Raw genomic sequence first — 21,868 nt, 5'->3', positions numbered from 1 at the left:
CCAATTGGTACGGGTGCGAATTTCAAATTAACAGCGGAAAGTAACAAGAGGACCCCGAAAAAAAAAACGAAAACCCCCTATGAAAACATTGTGTCTCAACATTGGCCGTTGACCGTAAACCGCGATTCAAATGGCCGGCATCACAAGAAAAGAGTCGGAATAAAAGATCATCATGCGTAAGAACGCAACTGATGACCATCACAAACGTCGAAGAAACATAAAATTGAACTAAGAACACGATCTCTAAAGGGATCTACAGACCTTTCACATTAAGCAAACGTCGAATTGAAAGTCCTCCAAGCCAATTCGTAAATCTATGAGGATATGAAGCATGAAACGATGAAACCAATTGCTGTTACCAGAGCAATGCACTATGAAGACCTGGACCGTTGGAATGGAGAGATTTGTATCGACCAGTGAAAAATCGTCAGAAACGTGCCCAGGACAGAGGGGGGTAATAATTCGAGCAGATGTCAAGCGAAGAATTTTTTTATCCGCCACTACTAATATATATATACAAACTATTTAAAGGGCCTACAGGCGTAACCAGAGAAAAGTACAAAGGAGGACTCTCCCCAAACCCGGAAAAGGAATTTCAATGAAAAGGTAATAAGAGGGGGCAGGAGGTCCGCACAATTTTCACCCCGGCCACGGGTGCTGCATATGCTGAGAGGTAATTAAGTACATGACAAAATAAGAAGCAATAGAATCTGGTGATATTGCAGCTAAACTGGAATGCAAAACTTTGACTCAATTCTTCTATCGTAATTGAGACGAACAGAAAGCAAGCCATTCAAAAAAGAAATAAAAGGTAAGCCAAGGAGATCTTCAAATTAATGTTTGATTCCTCTGTCCCGTACCACAAAGATTTTGCAATGAATCCCTTACAGACGATTTTGCTCACGAAGAAAGCATCGCCCTTTCTACTAGGGAAGGGTATTCACATACCATCACCAAGGGCTAACATTGAAATATCATCGCATTACCTAATATCACCAAATTACCAAAGTAATGGTATTATTATTTTGATGATAGGTAATTTTTTGCAATGCGATATCAGATTATAAAGGATCATCGCTCTGCGTAGTAAAAGTGGCAGCGGCAGTTGCCGAGTGCCGAAGGCCTGACAATCTATTGTAGTTATGATCGCCTTTTTTTGGCTAGATTTGGATTTGCTTTGGACTGCATGTGAATATGGGGATGGAGATTCATAGCTTTAAGTAATTGATTTGTAATGTTATCGTATGATAATGAATGTCCGCTGTTGATTGATGTTTGTATGGTATTAAACCTTATTAAAATCGGTTTACTGTCTGGCTGTCGCACGCATTTCGCCCAGAAAATGTTATACCGATCGACATCAAATTTAGTGGGAAGGTGAGGACTGTGAACGCCCACGCCTGCAGTGATCATTCTATGTGGAATTTACGGACGGGTCTCCATATATACAAAAAGGGTATTAATTAATTTAATTAATAATTTTCAGTTCTGACATCTACTGCGCAAGGGGGAGGGCGGGGGCTGTAAAGTGGTCATTTCTTCCACGGACCCTTTCTCAGAATACCCAACCGAAAAATCACAAAGCTGCCACTATACGCCTAGGCTCTGAAATACCCCACATACCGATATTTGTTCAAATATAGAAAATACAGCGAATAGAGTTCGAGGTGTGGTAGGTACAACAAGATCGCCCCAAGTCGCACCTCTTCGTCCTCGTCATAAACATCCCATACAACATAATGATATCTTCCTAGCATGTTTCAAGAAAGTTTATTTTCTAAATGTAAAATTATCTTCTCATGCAGCATGCAGCTCAATAGGTTACGGTGGGCGGGTCACTTAATCCGTATGGAGGAGGATGATCCTACCCGGAAAGTCTATAAGGGCAATATCTATGGTAGAAAAAGAAGATGAGGCAGACCCTGCCTAAGATGGAGCGATGGCATAGGTCAGGACGCCAGACAGCTTTTAGGGATATCGAATTGGTGGACCTCGGCGCAAAACCGGGATGTCTGGAGTTCCTTATTAAGGCAGACCTAGACCGGATACCGGTTGTTGCGCCGTTGATGATGATGAATGATTTGAAAAACCTCTCGACCTCTCTTGGGCCAAGTCTACAACGGAAGGAGACAAAGACTAAACAAAACGTTGGTGACAGTACCTATTTCTAAAATAAGTCGTTTCAAAGTAATTCGCTGTATCAAGGGGGTTTGAAGAGACTCGAGGTCCCTACATTTAACATTATGCAACCAGACAAAGATTTCAATTAGTTTTAATTTTCTATTCAAGTTTTGGAAAACATTTCGAGAGTGTTACTCATTTTTAACTCTAAGGGCATAAAATGTCAGTTTGGTCCCTTTTTCTTTTAAAATATCGCTTCCAGTCTTCAAAATAAAGTAATATAACGGCAACTAATTTCTATTCTCAAACTATTTTCACCCTCCATCAATAGCTGATTACTGTTAGAACTTAGACCGATTATGGATTTCGACAATTTACCTGTGCTAAAAAAGCTGATATAAACAGTGCTTTCTGGAAAACAAACAAACAAATGTTTTATTTTTACGAAAAACATTAGATGAGTTACGGACATACACATTAGAGGACAAAGAACATAAAAGTATCTCCAACGGAAAAATGAAACTGCGAAAAGTCAACATTTCAAGAACACAATGCCCAAGCGCAATGTCCTAGAAATGCACTTGTAATTAGTCACTTATATTACATCCAGATATTACTCGCTTTCATCTCTATCTGAAACAACAATTCAAACAACTTTTCTCAATAAATAATTTAACTTGATTTTTATTTTAGTCCTGTTCCATCTTTTTCTTTACTTTTCGTTAAAAATAAACTCGAAAAGGGGATAATTTGAGAACTTTAAGAATATTGTTTAAGGATATTATACACAATTCAGTTATTCGTATGTATATGTATGTATATATAAGAGATGTTGCGCAAACTTTCAAAAGATCAGCGTTTGGTATATGTGTATATGTTTGCTCAAGTTCTAACAAATCCGTGTAAAAGTTTTACATGAATATTGCAGTCATTGTGGATATCCATTGAACCACTATCCGTTTAGTATGGATTAAGTACGTATTTAACAAAAGCTATATTCATTTTAAAGATCGCTAGTATTGCTGAAGGCGGGATAGAAACTCAACAAGGCGATTCTGGTAAATGAACTTTGGAACTTGAAGTTGTTTTGGGGTGAGTATAGTAATAAGAAGCCAAAGGGAGCGTCATAATGCTAACGAATTAAGCAGAAATAAACCATTATTGATTTTGTTTTAACTCTTCAAACATTTAGGCCAATACATTTCCCTCGATATATAAGCTTGAATATTTTAATTCATTCGATGCACTTTCTTATGGAAATAAATGGAAAATAGACCCAGTTTATGGGATATTAAAGAAGAGTGGCCACCAATACACTCAAACTTCGGAATCAAATTACTGTTGAATGTGTGAAATTACTGGAGAAGATAATTCCGAAATACAATGGGCTTCCCATACATTTTTTACTAACTACTCTTGATCATGAGACTGGCATTGCCCCTCCAGACCCTTCTATTTGGTACCCACTGTACTTCATCTAAATCCCAACCCTTTCCTTTATTTCCTATTGAACTCAAAAGCCTCAGAATTTTGTTTTATGCGAAAGGTTTTTTACATAATAATAATAATAAACTCCGCCGTAGCAGGTCCCAAGCCCAGTTGTGAAAGGAGGAGGGATGGGTAACTTCAGTCTGAATGACTGTACGCCACCGCAGCGTCTCAGAGGAAGGTGAGGAAAGTGCAGGAACTTTGCAGTCTTGCAGATTACTCACTGAGGAAGCTATCCCCACACCTGGCAGCTAGCGATAAAATGCACCACCAAAAATGAGAAGAAGAAGAAATTTGAGGTCCGGTACGGATAACCGGCGGGAGTCGTCTGACTTGGTGACTAGGTTGGGTTCCCGTAATGGACAGCACGGCGTCGAAACCATTAGTCGTGGGGCGGTTCGACATCTAGGTGCTACGATGACCAGGAGCATTGCTCCGCATGTTGCAGCTGTTTCGCCACAATCTGTGGCGACCACTTCGGCAGATTCTCGTAGGCAGCCGATGAAGTGGACTAAAGAAATGAACCTCTTCATCATCCGCTCCTACTACGAAATAATGGCTGGGATGGGTACAACCTCTTACAGCTCCTTGTTGCACTAAAGATCGTCGAGCGTTTCCCGCAACTCGCGCACGTGACTGGGCAGCGAGTTGCAGACCAGTACCACTTTAATACTCGCAGCGGCACAATCCCGGTCACTATCAGGGAGCGCGTTCGACTTGACATCATCGAGGAAACTGGTGACCGAGAGCCAATGGGGGCAGAGGCGGCGACATCAACAACACCACGCCGCACTGCAGGCAACAGTTTCAGTACTCGCCGAAGCACTCTCCTTCACCGTCCAGCTGGTGGGCTGCTGGTGTTGGAAGCAAGAGATTTCTTCGGGATCCGGACTTTTATCAGAGAGCTGGAATGGAAATTACAATTATACGATAATGATAATTTTCTTCTCTACGGCCCTGGATACGGTTATATGTATGTAGTCTCTATCCGCTAATGCAATGTCAAAATCAGAGTGTAGGCTTTGATTCTGCTTTCTTCAAACAGACCATTTTATTGACTATAGCAACCATCATGATGAGAAACAGTTTAGGCGATAGCATTACTGTCAGTACATTGTCTGACCATACTTCTTCAAATATGAAAAAGGATGTGCCATAACTATGAATGGATTGCGCTGTCGTTCGATGTTGACCGATTTTTTTCCGTAATTTGATGATATTGACGCAGACGATATTTATTTTCAGGCAGCGCATGAAGTAATGGATCTATTGCGCGGGAAGTACAGTGAGTCATTAATTTCGAGAAATGGATCTCACGACTGGCCGCCAAGATCGTATAATCTAACGACACTGGACTATTTTCTGTTGGACCATGTTAAATTACAAGTTTATTCCAACAAACCCAAAAGTCTTGAGGAACTTGAAGCCAACATTGGGGCCAACTTGGGGCCGAGTCATCGATAACTGGTGTCCCTGGCGTAATGACCATTAAAACAATACATATCATATTTAGTCAAAAAAATAGATTGGGACATCCCTTTGGCTGGCGAATTGTGAATACCTTGATACTCCCTAAAATATCAGATGGAAGGGCTAGAAGCAATTGAAATACCCAGCTAGTTTGTTTTTGTCTGCTCAACCCAGTAGAGTTTGCATACATTTACCGTTGCTTCATAAATAGGCCTTTTTCCCCGTATATATCTCGTCCCCCCATCTAGGACTCCGTTACTCATCTGGTCTAAAACTAAGGTTTGCCTCGTAAGAAACCTTTCCATTCTTAAATTGGAATTATGAGCTGCACATTTACTAGCCAAAGTAATCGATTATGTAATGCCAAGTTTCATGGTCCTAGCGATAGAGATGCACTGTTGAAGTTGAAGTTGTTTGAAGCAAATCATCGATAAAATCATCTTGATGATGTTTTACACAAAACCTTAATAAAAATGATGAACGTTGTCTATCACGCTATCCTTGGCATTGGCTTTTAATATGCGCAATGGATTTTTGTGATAATTTCGTTCAATGAAATGCCTTTTAGGCGTCGTCTATAGTTTTGAATAGGAACCACATTTCCATGGAATGATACCAAAAAGCCTTAATTATTCAAACGGCAAACGTTTAGGCATTAAATTCGGATGGAATTTGTATAGACAAATGTCGAATCCAATCACGAACCACATCCAAGTTTAGCCGAGGTAGACTTCTACAAGTACCTAGGGATTCTGCTGTCAGAATTCCTGCAACTGGTGCTGAAGTCGCATCTTTCGGGGAAGAAGAAAATAAACACACTCAATGTGTTCGCTACTCCTTCACTGACATATGTATTCGGAATATTGCCAGAGATCCAACTAGAAAACGCCCAGCGGCCGATACGTACTACTATATCCAAAATCGAGTCCCCTACATGTGACTGTTTGTAAGGCAGATTGCAGGCTGACTCAATTTAACTTGAAGGAATCCTTGGAGTGGAAAGAAGTCGGAGCAGGAGTAGATCGATTAGTGAAAGTCGAAGATAACGCACGGTAAATACGCGAATTGGCTCTGGCAGCCATTCATCAATTTCTAATTTTTCGAACAAATAATTTTGTACCGAAGATCAGTGGTTAGAGAAAACTTATAATGAAAGAGCGATCGGAGAACGACCAGTGCAGAATGTGTGGTTCGGCGTTAAAAACGCTACTGTGATGGCGCTGGTGTAATATCCGAACAGGCATAATTCTGTATGTAAGATGATTCGTTAACAATTTGCATACCTCGCATGGTTTACTAATATGGACCGCATCAGTGCTCAATACTTCTGCTCAATGTATGTATAGAAACCGGCAAGTTTTAACTGATCGCCACATTCCTCACAGCAAGCCTAAAGTTCTGCTAATTTTGAAGAAGGATAGAAGGGCGAATATACATGTGAAGAAGCTAATTTATGAGCGACTTGCCCGGGAAATCAAGGAAATTTGATATCTCGAAAGAGTACCACTCTCTTCTCATAATATTGACATCTACAGGGATTGTACATAAATCTATCACAGCTTCCCTAAATGTCCTGGGACTCTTGCACAGTCTGGTCCAGACTATGAGAAGTACACCATTCTGCAACATACTTCACCTCGTGGGGGTGCTCGATAGATCTTCCCAACAACATGAAACCAGCCACCGTCACCACCACCTCTCTATTCCTATTTAATAGATAAGATCATCTGGGCTTGCAATCTAGTGCTAGTATTAGGTAAAATCCAGTATCAGCCGAGAATAGCGAAGACATAGAAGGACAAAATGACACAACGATTTGCGAATAGGGACCTGCTTTTAATTTCAACATGCTCCAAATACTGCGACATACACAAAAGAATAGGGGCCTCCCCGGAGTGTCGTACGTTTAACCAGAACTACCAACTAGATCAAATAGATTGCGATCTCTAAAGTCCAATTTGACGAAATTAGATAATAACTCCATCGCAACCACATCGGCATTAAAGATGAGAGAAGCTGTCGAAAATATCCCATGGGAAGAAGATAACGACATCGAAAAATATGGCAAAGGATAAGGGTGAAAATCAGAACAACAACTGGAAAATTGTTGGGGCATTAACCACGAAAACTGTTGAATGGTTTGTACCTCGAAGAGTATCGTGCGTCAATTGAAAACAAAGCTAGACATACAGAGAACAACAAACCTCTGTAAAAACAACAAAGCAAACATAGCCAGCCATCTGACTCCAGTAAAACAAATATGGACATAGTTATGAGATTCGGTGTCAGCTGTAACGCCAACGGCTACAACCATTCCGGGAACGTTCCAAAATTACCCCTAAATAAGGCCCGGATATCCTTTTAGAAAAATGATCAGTAGAGTTTTCAACACTCTATGAAATATAAATTTGATCAAAAATGTCTTGTTGGATATGAATCAAAGTATCAATTAACAATGTTGTAACGATTTCGAAATTTATTGACCACTTTTCTTGAAGGCTATAACCCGAGCCTAATTCACCGGGAGTGGGTAAAGCATTAAGGGTGTATCTTTGCAACTCTCTCTACCAAATTATTGATAAAATATCGGCAAATACCTGATAATTGACGGAGGGGTATCAATGTGCCCATTATAAAAGAAGGTTGATAAATTATAGTATCGAAATTATTGAGTCATTTTTCTATGCATGTAATAGAAGCTGCTCTCAAAAGGTTCTCGAACGACATCTCCAATCCTCCTACAAGATCATAGGCAAACACCAAAAGGTACAAATTCTTACTCAAGCTCCAGAGACAGAAGAGTCAAGCCAATAAAACATACTGTTCACAGTAAATATTACTGTCAACATTATGTTTTATTTCAAGTAGCGAGAGTCCCAAAGAAGCTCATGAAATATTAAAATCAATGCATAGTATTAGGGATAGAAAAGCGGAAATGAATCGATTGGAAATGGTTCATTCAAACCGAGGATCGACTGTCCGTGAGGCTGCCTAAAAATTTAACATCTCGAACGGACTCCTGAGACGAAAGATATAATAAGGTTTTGACTGGCGAACAGAAGGAAATTCATATATCGGTTCGCATGGAATTACAGATCTTTCTTGCAGCAGATCCAGGAATGATACGGCCACAAACATACTTGGCGCCAGTCGCAAAAACGCCGTAGCGCCTAATTTGACAATGAATGTAAGCTACATATCGAGTAACGTTGCATTCTCAAAGAACGCAGGAACGTAAGGAGGCTCGAGTGGAGAAGCGACATCACAGACGGAAAACCAACAGGTCTGTGAGCAATCGCACCAGGCGCGGTAGTTTGACCAACAAGTCAGCAGGTTGAAGCCTTATACACCTTGATACTCATTTTGACGAGAAAAAAGAGGGAAATCTGATTTCTGTGATGGAGAGAGAGAGATGAGTGATGGATTGAGTATTTTGATGAACTGCTCAACAACCAGAGTATCGAAGAGTTGGAGGTCCCACCAATTGAAGACAACGGATAACTACTGCCACTACCAAGCATACAAGAAACAGTCCGTGCAATTTATCGGCTTAAAAATCATAAGTCACCAGGACCCGAAGGAATTACAGCCGAACCGATTAAATATGGAGGCGGTCAATTACAACAAGTGGTACATCAACTTATGATCAAGGCGTGGGACGTCGAATCAATGCTTGGTGATTAGCCAAGAAACATTATCTGCCCCATACATAAAAAGGCATATATCACGCAGTGCAGCAATTATATATTGAGTACCATCTATAAAATATGTTCCGCTATGTTGCTGGGCCGGATAGCCCGTACGCCCGTACCAAAGAGGCTTCACACCAAGCAAACCAGCAACAGATCAGAGGCTAGCGATGTAAAAACTGTTGGAATATAGCCATCAGTTGCCCCATCTCCGGTATCCCTACTAGGCTGACCCTAACCGCAGGATAATTCTCAAGACCATTCGATATCACCAACGGTCTAAGAAAAAGTGATGCCCTATCGTGCACCGTTTTTAACCTGGCTCTGGAGAAACTGATCCGTGATGATGAGGTAAATGAGAGAGGCACCATCATCGTTCCACAGAAGAATCCTCCGAAGGATTTTTGGCACCCTACAGATGGATGGACAATTCCGTAGTCTACATAACTACGAAATTTATGAGCGATACCATAACCGATTGGTTGTGGATAAAATTGGACACAATAGGTTGCGGTAGGCGGGCCACCTAATCCGTAAGGATGAGGATGATTCAGCCCGGAAAGTATATAAGGGCATACCATATCTATGGTAAAAAAAGAAGATGAGGCAGACACTGTCTCAGATGGAGCGATAGCGTAGGGCAGGATGCCAGACAACTTGTAAGGATATCGAATTGGTGGACCTCAGCACTGGAGTTCCGTTGCGCCGTTGATGATGATAAAGGGAGAGAGCTACCATAGAGCCTTTCCTAAAGAAGCCTTCAGGCTATGGAACCTCTGTTGGGACATTGCTTGCTATAATAAACTTATTACTTTGTTTTCAAAAAAGTATTCATCGTAGTTTTTGATCACAATTCGCATAAGGAAGGTAGCATAAAGAGAATAATATCACAACAATGACTATTAAAACAATAATTAAAAGTAATGTTTCGTGTAGCATTTGCTACTTTCAGATTTTCGTTTATATGTGGGAGCAATGATGTTCCGAAACATCTCTACATCTTGCATTTCAGGATACATTACACCCTAATTTTCATAATGATTTCAGAGACCCAGAAGGTAGAAAGTTGTGCTTCGAACGAATTGAAATATTACAAATCAATATAGACAAAATCATTTCATATGACTCTTCGTTTCCCTAAGACACTATAGTGTAATGAAAACATTCACTATTTCAATATTCAATATTCCCTAAACGGAAATTTCCTTAATCAGCTGTCCACCCTCATCACATAATACATGATCGTTTATCAGCTTTCAAAAATGTTTAATAGCAAATAATATGTATGTTTTCAATCAACCTCGTCGATGGTACAGTTTTTTTTCTTGTTTATACAATTTCAGTTATTCGTATAGTGATAATAATCTGTTCACCTCGGATGTATATAGTTTTTTTTTAAATGTCAGTTTATGCAATCTTTTAAATTTGAACACTTTGGCAAATTCATTTATTTTACTTAATTTTCGATTTATGAATTATTAATGTGTTTATTACATATTACTAGTTAAGTAATTGTATGTGGCTTTCTATTAATGCGCTAGTTGAATATCATTTGCTTTTCTTTTAAATAAGTCAACAATATATCCCAAACTGAGAGTGTTTTGTCATTATTAACAACAACAACTAGAAAGAGAGATGAGATTTATATAGTATACGAGTATGGGGAATTGGCTTAATTCAATCAGATCAACTTGAAAGAGTTTACTTTTGTCCTTTTCACTTTGGCGAACGTGAACTAAAACATTAAACGATAATATTTGAAGTAGGTAGTTCAATATGTATGAGATATTACACGTATCATAAAACCTTGCACCTAGCGATAAAAAGCGAATGGATAATGTACATGATTATATGCATTTTATATATTCACGCGCAAGTATTTATAGGTTTGGAAGAAGAACAAATTGTCTTTATATATATGTATTAATCGTAGTCGTAATCTACTTGACTACGTAGATTCTGCTAATTTTTTTAATTGTTATTAACGAGTCAGGTCAATTTTACACCATTGCATACGAACCCATATCCGATTATATATTAAAAGATAGCGCAGCGTGAAATTATATTAAAAAAGAAAACAAATACACGTGAATGTTAATTAGTCACAATATTTTATTCTATATATTCTAATGTATATATATGCTTCGAATATGCACTTCAACAAAACTTACAATCAAGAAAAATAATGATAAATGTTTGGGTTGAGCAAAAGAAAATCACACTCTTGACCGTAACCAAAAAAATTGGTAACACACATGCCAATACATATAAACACAAAATGAAGTGAGAAAAAATACTGAGTAAATAAAACAGTAAATTGTCTTATATTCTATGGATTTTCCTAAAAGCACCATTAACATGATATTTCTTTATACTACAATATCTTGACAATATAACTGTCCACAATTATTCACCATTTCGAATCTTCCAGTGCATAATTTATAAGATATAAAAATTTATCTAAAGTATTTACAATTTTCTAGTTTCTCTCCTAACACTTATTGCTTAAACCCTAAACGAAATTAAAACATAAATAATAACTTTGATATTTAAAACAATAATAATTTAGTTGACACAGAAACCCAACCGTAATCAAGTTCTGTGCTTTCTCGTGATCTTTTTTTTTTAAGTTTTGATAATTGAATTTAAGTACTTCTAACAATGTCACTATCAAGGTTATCATTATTCTTTGATTTATGCTTCATATCGACATTGAGTGTGCTTACCATTTCTGATGTGAGTGAATTAAGAGTATCCTCCACTGTGGGTTTATGTCTGTCCGAACTGGGAATATTCAATGGTGATGAGTTTTCGGAAATGGCTGCAATTAGAAATGTAAAAGAAATAGCAGATTGAATAAATGGTTGTAGCAAAACAAGACTGTTTTTGTGTACCTAATTCTCCGCTGGAGCTTGAGTCTGTAAAACTGGGGGTGCCTTCAGTCCATGTAGGCGTAGACCCTTCTACAGATGCTGGAGGAGTCCATGCCAATGCTCCTCTTGATCCATACTGGCTGTTTGATGAAGATGATTCGACTCCTAAGTGTGTATCTAATCGTATTTCTGAAATACTGTATTGATTGGAAAATAGAATTGTATTAACATGTTGCTTTACCGGGGTTGGTAGAGTGAATTAGTTTGCAATTTAAATGAATGAGGAGCTAGCAATTTGATTATGCAATCATTACTCTGAATCTATTGTAGATGAGATTTCATTCAACTTTTTTTCTAAAATTCCTCCGGAAAATGATGGAAAGATGGCAGTTTAATTCTATAAATCAAATAAAAACCAGATAAGCTTGAAACATTGTTGCTAACTTCGCTTTGAATTTGAATAATATAGCAGCCTCACACCAAAGATCTGTGATCCGAAATCATTAAACCCCAAGTTTGCTGCGTATCTTCTCGAAATTCTTTGGAAACTTGCTAGTTTTTTAAACCAAACCAATTTAATTTTATAAAACCACTTTAGCTTTCGCGAAAATTATGGGACAATCAAACAGGTTCACAAAATCATTTCTGAGATAAAGAACACACTAGACTAGATAATGTTATTCAGCGGTCCTCAGGACGTACCAAAAGTGACTATGACATTCAGATAGAAGTTCTCTAAGGCAACGTTTTGGAACCGCGACTCTACCTTATCTATAAATTGACCCAAAGTTGAAAACCTAAACGTTTGCAGGCGATGCCATTTTAAATACGCAAATACATCTCAATACAACAAGGCAGTATATCTGCATTTAGACAAACAATTGACTTTAACGAAGTACGTCGAGACATAAACAAAAAGGCTAAAGATGAGAAGCAGATATTCACTTTTAAATAAAAATTCCATGCTTGAATACAAAGACTCCCTTATAAAACCATTAAGTTGCTAATTTAGACATAGGGGATCCAGCTTTTGGGTTGATGGTGGGCATCAAGTTGTCAGAAAGAACCCAAACAAAAAACCTTAGAACGATTCTCATGACACTTTGATACACAAAGAAAAAACCCTAACGGTCAGAAAGAAAGAAAGAAATCTGACGTCCACAACTTTTTAGCCAGCAAAAGTGTAATACAAACAAATAAATGTTTAGGAAATTGAGTACTTAGTTAATTTAGTTTAGCGGAGGGTGCCGCAGTTTCAAGCAGTCAGGCCTTTTGTTAGGTCCATTATACTATACCCTACAATCGCCTATTCCAGGGCCTCCCACCTGCAGGGTTCACCGGTTTTTATGAATCTAAAAATATCTTTCAAAGCCAGAAAGTGCGCTAATCCTTCGTTGAAGAAAATCATACCGAGGTATTTTCGTCTGAAATCCGAGCCGGGCAACAGCATATGAAATACGGAGCTCTCTTACTCTCACTCACATTAGCTACATATCGCCAGGACCACCATCCATTTCCCATTAAAACCTTACTAAGATTTTCATGTCCCACTTCATAAGGGATGACAAAATGACGCTCTAGCAATTTCAAGTTTCGCAGAATTTCGGCCCCAACCCCTCCTTCATGACCGACCCGTCGGTGAAGATTATTAAGTCTTTAATTCCAAAATACTCTTGACCATTTGTCGAATATTCTTTATTTTTTTGGTGATTATGACAGATTATGCCTTCTAAAAACAAATTTGGAAGCCATATGATCGGCAGACATAAGAGCCATCAAATGTTTGTCAAAAAATTATCAGATGTAGGGAGTTGTAGGACCGGCTTAGCCTCCGGATCGGAGAGTGGAAGTAAATCTCGAGCCCCGCGAAGGATACATAAAAAATGACCGCACTACGTGTGTTATAAGACGAGGTGATACGGAAAGTAATATCCGAGTTGGCGGAGCAGTCCATCAGACAATTGCAGAGTTTGAAAAGAGTACACATATTAAGAAAGATACGGCGTTTCTGTAGGGACGGGAGATTGAGGGTGCGGAGTCGTGACGGATAATCAATCCGTGGAAGGTTCATTTTGTAAGGTCCGGGTGATTTTGCGTTGTACAACTTGAAGTGCGCGGCAGTCCCGAATGCGCAAGAGTAACCAGACTACACAACAATATTCAAGAATGTTTCTGACAAGGGAATTGAAGAGTGTTAACGGGGGCTGGATTGAGGTAAAGTCAGAGGAAGGACATAGGATAAAACCAGCCATTTTGGAAGCTCTATTGATGATATCAATGAAGTGGGAATAAAAACGAAGTTTATCTTCGAATATTACACCCAGGTCTTTGAATGAGGTCAGTAGGGAAAGGGGTTGTCCACTGAGAGAATAGGAAAAGAATGTTGGGGAGGGTTTAAGCGAATAGTGGCATTTGTTGACATTCTTTTCGAATCCAGTGGCATTTGTTGACATTCAGTATTAGCTTGTTGACCGAACACCAACGGACTAAATTATCAAGGTTGGACTGTAAAAGAGCACAATCCAACGGAAACGAAACAGAGGCAAACAATTTAAGGTCGTCTGCGTAAAGCAAATTCGGGCAGGTGAGGATGGAAACGAGGTCATTGATAAAAAACAGAAAGAGCAGCGGGCCAAGTATAGAGCCTTGAGGAACACCAGAGAAAGGAAAGAAGGATTTAGATTTATGCTTGCAGCTATTTAGTATAAGCCAAGTTTAGCTTCGACTGTTATACAATCCATGCATACATCAAAATCGGCTTTATTATGGCTATGGATATTCATTGAATCTCTTTTAGTGGAATTCCAGAAATTGTACCTATTGCAGTCCTACAATATCAGAGCAACCTGGACTCCTAAGATTCTTCTTGGAAGTGGTGTTTAAATACTAGGTTACTTTCGAGATACAATCCAGAATATTCGAGCTTTTGCGTTAATTTATCACCACCAAAAAATTGGACAATGCGTAATAGTTCCTCTTAATGCTTTATGCAATTGTAAATAGTCCAGTTTTCCTAGCGTTGGCGTTAGCCTTTCAGAAGTTATAGCGAGGAAAAAAAGAATCCTGTTTACGGTTCCTGAGGCAAAAAGGCACCTTTCCTCAAACGACTTTCTTCCGAAAATATGTGGATCCTTTTCCAGTACAGTATGTGAAAAATTCAATTCGGGTTGCTAGTAGAGTATAATAGCTTCGTTTTATCCCGATTGTATTCGTCGTAAAACAACACGAATCGTCTTGCTTAAAATAATACGACTAGTGATGAATATCTGCAAATTTTTAAAAAGGAAAATTGAAGAATCTTTATGACCTTCTGGACTCCCTAATAACGATTGATAGCACATTTTCCATACGATTAGAGCATCATACGATTGAATGTACACGTCCATTTACACAGGGTTTGAAGAAAACACAAAACAATGTGCGTAAGACATAGAATGAATGGTGCGGCTGAGGCGATGAACTCATGACGAGAAGTAAAGCTTGAATGCAGTCCCACAAACTTAATTAATAAATATCATGCCATGGTCATTATGGCAGAACGAATAGTGCAAGGTCACATTGTCAGTTAAGCAATATAGTCTTTTTCCAAATAATTACAGCGCTTGTGTGCAACCATGCAGACATAAACATTCATTAGAAAAAAGCAGCATAATGGCCACAAACTGCAGAAAAGTGTTAAAAGTGGTACTCACAAGTCATAGGTTTGAGTCAGAGCGGTTCTACCTGTAATTGGTTTTCCCGAATTAGAATGTGCCTCAGGGCAGCGGAAGTGATAATTCAAAATGCAAGGTTGGTCTTTTTCTCCTTGCTTCATTAAAAAAGCATTGTGGAAGATATTTATCTTACCTGCAATGAAAAAGGTGACAAGGCGACCTTTTAACACTTCTAGAGAAGTTAACAATGATACTTTCATTTCGGTACGAACAAAGACACGATAAAAGAGTCAATCTTTCTGATTCGACTTAAGAAATGGACAATATCTATGAGTTATTAACTTAACTGTTCATTTCAAGCAACTTAAAAGCAATTCCTATCTTTTGGTTTATAACTCAGAAAACAAGTTTCTTTTTAAAAAACACGACCCTCCTTTTGAGATTCGATTCTTTTTTCGGACAAACCGAGGGGTCGTAAATTGCTTAATTTAAATTTGTTTCCTATTATTTTCTGGTGGCTATATTAAACGACAATATTGGGTATGGAATAATGACAAATTTGCCATTGATATTTCGCAATTCACGCCATGTCTTTCCGATCTACAAATTCCCAAATTTTCATGGTTTTGACGCTGGAGAATAATGTGGAACGCTCGCCACCAGGAAAGAATGATACGCAAAGCACCCAGGAGTTATTTTCTGACAAAATGTCAGCGACATGAAAGTGAACAACAGATTTGTATGCCTTTGATCTGAAATTGCTACAGGCGTCGTCAGTCAGACGAAAAGCAGAAACTATCCATAAGCATAACGTAAACCAGCGGCGGAATAAAAAATGATAATAATGCGGGTCTACACTTAAAGTAAATGCTCTATTTTGTGGATCAAAGTATTATCAGTCTCTACACTGTTCATAGAAATCTTTTCATTATGGAAGCCGGAGATTACATATTTGTCACAAAGGGAGAATGACATTATCCACAGATTCAACTCAATTTGATTCTTTAACTGCCCTGTGTTAGCGTTTCGAAAACAGAACCGAATCAAAACAGCTGCTAATGATTTTGCTTCTATCTACACTTACTGGAATTAATAGAAAAACCAACGAGTGGCCCATAAGTTGATGTCTCAAATTTAGTGAATTACCATACTTGGCGTGCCGAATGCTTACTAAATTGCCCAACCGACCATTAAGAAATTTTTTGTTTCTGGCACATTCGGCTCACATCATGCTCAATATTGTCTTTGCCCTGATTATTTGTCGTAAATTCTTCGATGAATTTATGTAATTTCTGGTCAACAATTCCATCATTCGACTCGAGCTCGCTTTACTTCCTACAAGAATCAGGAATCCTTACATTATGTGTTTTGCCATTCGAACAACTCATAATCTTCTTTGATCCAGCAGTTTGAACAGTTTTATACCTCCTTAGAAGAGCAAGTAGAATATTGTCTCCTAAAAGTTACTTTCCTCGGCCGTATTCAAGACAGTGCTATCAACACAGTAATCCAAATGGCTCTCCCAATTCGATTACAGTCGTCTGAGAAACTGAATCCCAAGTGCTCTTTAAAAACTTAATAGTTTTATAGGTCGTAATTTTAACTTCCATGCGAAGCCAATGCCTGATAATGGCGATGAGAACTGATATCGAAGTTATAAACATCGGATCCACATCAACGTCCCAGCGCCCAAGCTGCGTAGGAACTTTCGTATCGAAATCATCGCTGCCGTCGGCGGATGGCGAATTCTGGCAGACTTCTCGGCGAGCTTACATCAATACATTTTCTAAAAGGTTGACATTACCTCTCAACGTTCTCCTAGGGCGTGGAATGTCGCAAAGGTGAATAATGGGAGATTTGAGGTTTCCATGCCCCGAGAATAGGCAACTATGACAAGTCTTCTATGTATTGGTGGACGGCGAAAATTTCTAACCTGCAGAGGGAAATGGAGGCGGATCAGTTAGCACTCGGTTATAAACCTAAAAAATCAAGCCTCTGTGGAAACCGACCAGATGGGCCGAATTTTGCAGATATTGTTCCCTACGGATTCCGTTCGCATGGAAGGCGCCAAGGATTGCCCAATTTGCACTATGAAAGAGCTGGAAGGGGCAGTCCTCTCTATGAAGAAATAAGGAGGCGGAAGGACGAGACGGTATCCCGGCAGTGGTATGTAAATTGGTGATGCATCATCGACCGAATTTACTGCTGGACGCATTCAATGCTTACCTGAAGGGGAGCATTTTTACTTGTCACTGGAAGATGACAAGGCTTGTGTTGACAACTCTGTATGCTTGACACAGCCGAAAAATGTTCTGAAAGGTCATGAAAAAAAAACTCGCCAAAGCGATACGTGCCGTTGGGGACATATCCTCAAGATACAGGCGGATATTGAGGGATTATCTGAAACTACTCCCGACCCTATGAGACACGGAGGGCAAAATGAGGATAGAGATTACGTCTGGGTAACACAGAGACCCATCATATGACCAGGCCTCGGAAGGCATCGCGCCTGATCGGCTATGCAGATGATAATGTAGCACGTTTTGCCAGACACATTGTTAGACAAACGCAAAGTAGATTTAACATATTGATGCGACGGTTAAGCGGATGGATGATTGACGCTTACAGCCTTGCGCTTCAAAAAACCGAAGTAGTTATCTTGACTAAAAAAAGATTCCCGACCCTGCGTCCCGTGTCAATCGGTGGGTTGATTATATAGCCAAATCAGGACAGCAGCGGAGAACGTTGTAATTTCGGCCTTATACCAGCTAATGACATACGTTGAAAGTCCCACCTCTAGCAGGAGACGTCTCCTTAAGAGTGCAACACAGTCCTCTACGGTGCGGAGGTATAGAATGGTGTTTTTGGCAAAGAGGTGCACGGTTAGCGCTTTGCGGAAGTAAAGAGACTCGGAGGTTTGCGGATAGCGTCTACCTATCGCACTGTCTTAGAACTGGTAATAATGGTGATCATAGGAGTGAAAACCATTGCCCTCCTTGCTAAGCAATGCAAAACCATCCACAAGCACAAGGGAGGTGGTTGCTCGATAAGAACATACACTAAAAGAGTGGTAATTATCTTGGGAAACCGAGTCAAAAGGTAGATTGATTGCGTAACTTATCAGCAACTTAGGTCCGTGACGATTTAATAACTGTTGCATTTGGCAATCCGAAACGGCTAATACGTTTGAGTGGAGTAGAGACGATAAACTCATTTTGCTGCATGTAGACGCTAGGCCACTCACATAATATTCAGAAGCGGTTCATTTCCTACGAAAGTATCAAAAAGTGGCTAAATGAATGGATCGAGTCGAAAAACCGGAATGTTATCTTCGAGTAATTTGTTTACTACCTGAAAAATCGGGAAAAAATGCCCTTTCCCATGGTATACACTTCACATAGAATCACTGTATATTTCATTGTTCGAATGAATAAAAGAAAAGGGTGGAAACTTGCTGACATATCCAAAAAAATTAAAGAAGTCTTTCTAAAAGCCAATCGCATGTAAACATTTAGAAAAAGAAAATATTGTGGAGCTTTCTCGAACATCTAGAACTTATGTAAAAAAAAAATTTAAGGAGTAGGTATAATCGATTGAGATGAGCCTGGGAAAAACAAATTGAAGCGATGATTTCATGCTTTGGAAATATATCGTATGACATGCATGCAGTTCATAATCATGGCCGGTAATAATTTGTTACACCTACATTAATGAAATGGTAGAAAGCTGCGAAATTTTCTAGTGATCTCAACCGATGGGACAGTAAAAGTATTGCAAACAACTTCAGAAAGAACGAACGTCCAGAAATGAAAGTAACTAAGCTGACATGAAACGGAAGAGGAAATTGAAAGAACTGCCAAATATTATTCGTTGAATAGAACACTATGCACCAGTGATGAATAGACTTAGAAACGATTATTGTCAAAATATGAAAACGCTATTATTATCACTTATCAGTCAGAAAAATTTGCAAATGCCGCTGCTGTCAGAAACCTATAACTCTTCTACTATTTATATTGATAAATTTGAAAATGCCGAAAAACCACCAAACACCAAATTGATTCCCATTTCAAAGCGGTTCGGAGGCACATACGGACGCGACATCTACACTTGGGTTAATTTGCAAGTGCTATTTTCCTCCATAATTTCCAGCAATAAAATCCTTAGCATTCTCCCTGGAATTCTTAAGTATATTGGTGCCCCTACTTAGTGATCTGGGTCGATAAGCTATAGGATTTCATCGATCAATATGGCCTTTTTTGAGAAATATATGAGGCTAGGAAAAATGAACTGCGATTTCGCCCAAGACAAAGGCAACTCGTCAAATGCTGCTTCACCTTTGCTCTGAGAGCAGCACAAGAGGTATTCGAATGCTCGTCTTTTATTGAATTACAAACACGACATGTCTGCCGATGAGATTTTGAAATACCAATTACGTTGTATTTCAAAATTAATTCAGAAACTACGTTTTCTGTATAATTTTGGTAATTTGTTTGAAGAACTCAGCCTCATGGCGATTTTGAATGCTAACATTTCAAGCAATTTCTTTAGTTCATCAAAAGTAGGAATAGCTTCAAAAAACAACTCGAAATTGGCTATGAAATCTGGGTGTCGTAATTTGATTGAGAGTGTAAGATGGAACTATTTCCGGATAGCTTAGTGATTTGAGCGCTTAGTTGTCGCAACGCAGGGATTTGTACTGTAGGCTGAATGTTGAATGTTAGTCAACTCAGCTATGAATGAGTGCTTAAGTCAATTCAAGACAATGCTAATCACATTCTTATGATCTCCAAATAAAATAGTCTTCACACGCTTCGAAGCCTAAATTCAAATTGGACTATCACGGCATCGATTATTACAAGATGGGACTGAGCAATAACTAAAATTTATTTTTATGAATATTACTTGTTCTGAAACGTATTTTGCTTATTCCGAAATATTAAATCTCATCTAAAAAGCCTGAACAGATGAAAATGGGCCAAAACCAAGGTGAGAGGGAAATAATAAACGAAAAATATATACCTAACATAATACGTTGACTTTTCGACTCTGTCGTATCTATAAAATAATGAATACAGAAAATAACAATAAATAACGTTATTTAGACAAAATATAAATGTGCAATTATAAAATATTTGAAATTTAAAAAAAATTGAATATATAACATAAATAACGATATAATTACCTGATAGCATCATCCTTAAAAGAGGACCGTATTGCTGTATTTAGTTGTGCTCGGCGATCACTTCCTCCGTCGACGTTGTGCCGTTGCGAACTTCCTTCGGATATATCATCGAAAGCGGGAGGAGGTGTGGAACAACATGAAGGTGCAGTGCCTAGCAATACATGAGGTATGTCTCAATTTGATGTGCATTATATTTTTACAACTTAAATGAAGCTGTCATTGTTCACGCTTCATTGCAATAAAATACTAATTTATAGTTGGTCTTTACCAGCTATCAAACATCAAACAAAAATTAATTTTAAATGAAAACTGTATAAAGTGTGTTAACATGTGGAAGCAGGAAGCAGTTTCAATGTGAGTGCATTCGGACACAACTTAAAAGCCATAAATTAAGTAAAATTGGCCAATGTATATTTATGAAATCAATAAACAAAGGGGTCATAGTTTGGTAGGTTGGAATAAAGCTGAATACTATACAAATCAAATTAAAAGATTCTTTACTCTGTCATAGAATATTAATTGTTATTTACAATATAAATTATGCATTTATTTTCAAAGCCTCATACATAAAGCTTCGAACACTATATGAACAGCGAAAGTGCGTTAGTTGGTACAGAAATGTACAATTCAATTTGAGTGTTTCTTTTATTTACGTGCATGAAAATTTGATAGGACGAAATTTATTCCAACAAATGATTTTTTCTCATTAATTCTGATTGAATCAAAAAATAATATTTGATTTGTCAAAAAATATTGGAATACAACAGATCAATCAATATCTAACGGTGAGAGCTTCCTGTGTGTACATTGGCCAAATATAATGTAAGTTCAACTTAAAATGAGAACTGGTGTATTCATGCAAAATTTTGCGAAATCGTTTTAAACTAATTCGCCATCGCGACTGAAATTCGTAAGAGTGTCATCCAGGCATCTTATTGGTCTCTTTTTGAATTTTGTATTGTTCATGTAACGCTCATTTATATCAAGATCAAGCGAATGGCTGAGGCTAACTACAGATTGGGAATAATCTGAATCCTCCAAAATGATGGAGGGTGCCCTGTGCTTTACATATTTAGATTCCAATATTGTTGTCGACGACGGATTCCTTCTAATTTCTCTTGTGGCCTTAACAGGCACATCTTCTAGTTTTGGAACTTTTCTTTTCGGCTTAGCTTCTATCTCATTTTTAAATTCTACAACTGAGCTCAAGGTTGCCAAAATATTGTCATCATCATCGTCGTTCTCTCTAATTACCATGTCCACATATTGCAAATAATCTCGTTTCTTTTGTTTCTCCTTTTCTTTGCGTGAAACTTTGATATTTTCCCGTGTAATTGGTGGAAAGCCACGAATAATGGACCCAATCGATGAACGTCCGCTCTGTGATAG

General features: G+C 38.5%; 1 protein-coding gene across 18 annotated transcripts in view; it reads right to left on the bottom strand.

The window, feature by feature from the left end:
* LOC119646685 (phosphatidylinositol 4-phosphate 5-kinase type-1 alpha) overlaps window positions 1–21,868 on the bottom strand; it is a 67,107-nt gene that overhangs the window by 5,637 nt on the left and 39,602 nt on the right. For 9 of the 18 annotated variants that reach the window (XM_038047283.1, XM_038048152.1, XM_038048276.1 and 6 more), the window contains 4 exons: window positions 20,480–20,630; window positions 20,317–20,352; window positions 11,663–11,838; window positions 10,863–11,589 (listed from right to left, as the gene is read on the bottom strand). In XM_038047283.1, coding sequence (XP_037903211.1) covers window positions 11,414–11,589; window positions 11,663–11,838; window positions 20,317–20,352; window positions 20,480–20,630 — 539 coding nt within the window. In that variant the 3' untranslated portion in view covers window positions 10,863–11,413. The other 9 variants (XM_038047505.1, XM_038048480.1, XM_038048402.1 and 6 more) reach the window with 6 other exon arrangements.

This window comes from Hermetia illucens, chromosome 1 (assembly GCF_905115235.1).
Source record: "Hermetia illucens chromosome 1, iHerIll2.2.curated.20191125, whole genome shotgun sequence".
Lineage (NCBI taxonomy): Eukaryota > Metazoa > Arthropoda > Insecta > Diptera > Stratiomyidae > Hermetia > Hermetia illucens.
Note: the sequence above shows the minus strand (reverse complement) of the source record. Positions and strands in the feature narration are given on the sequence as shown.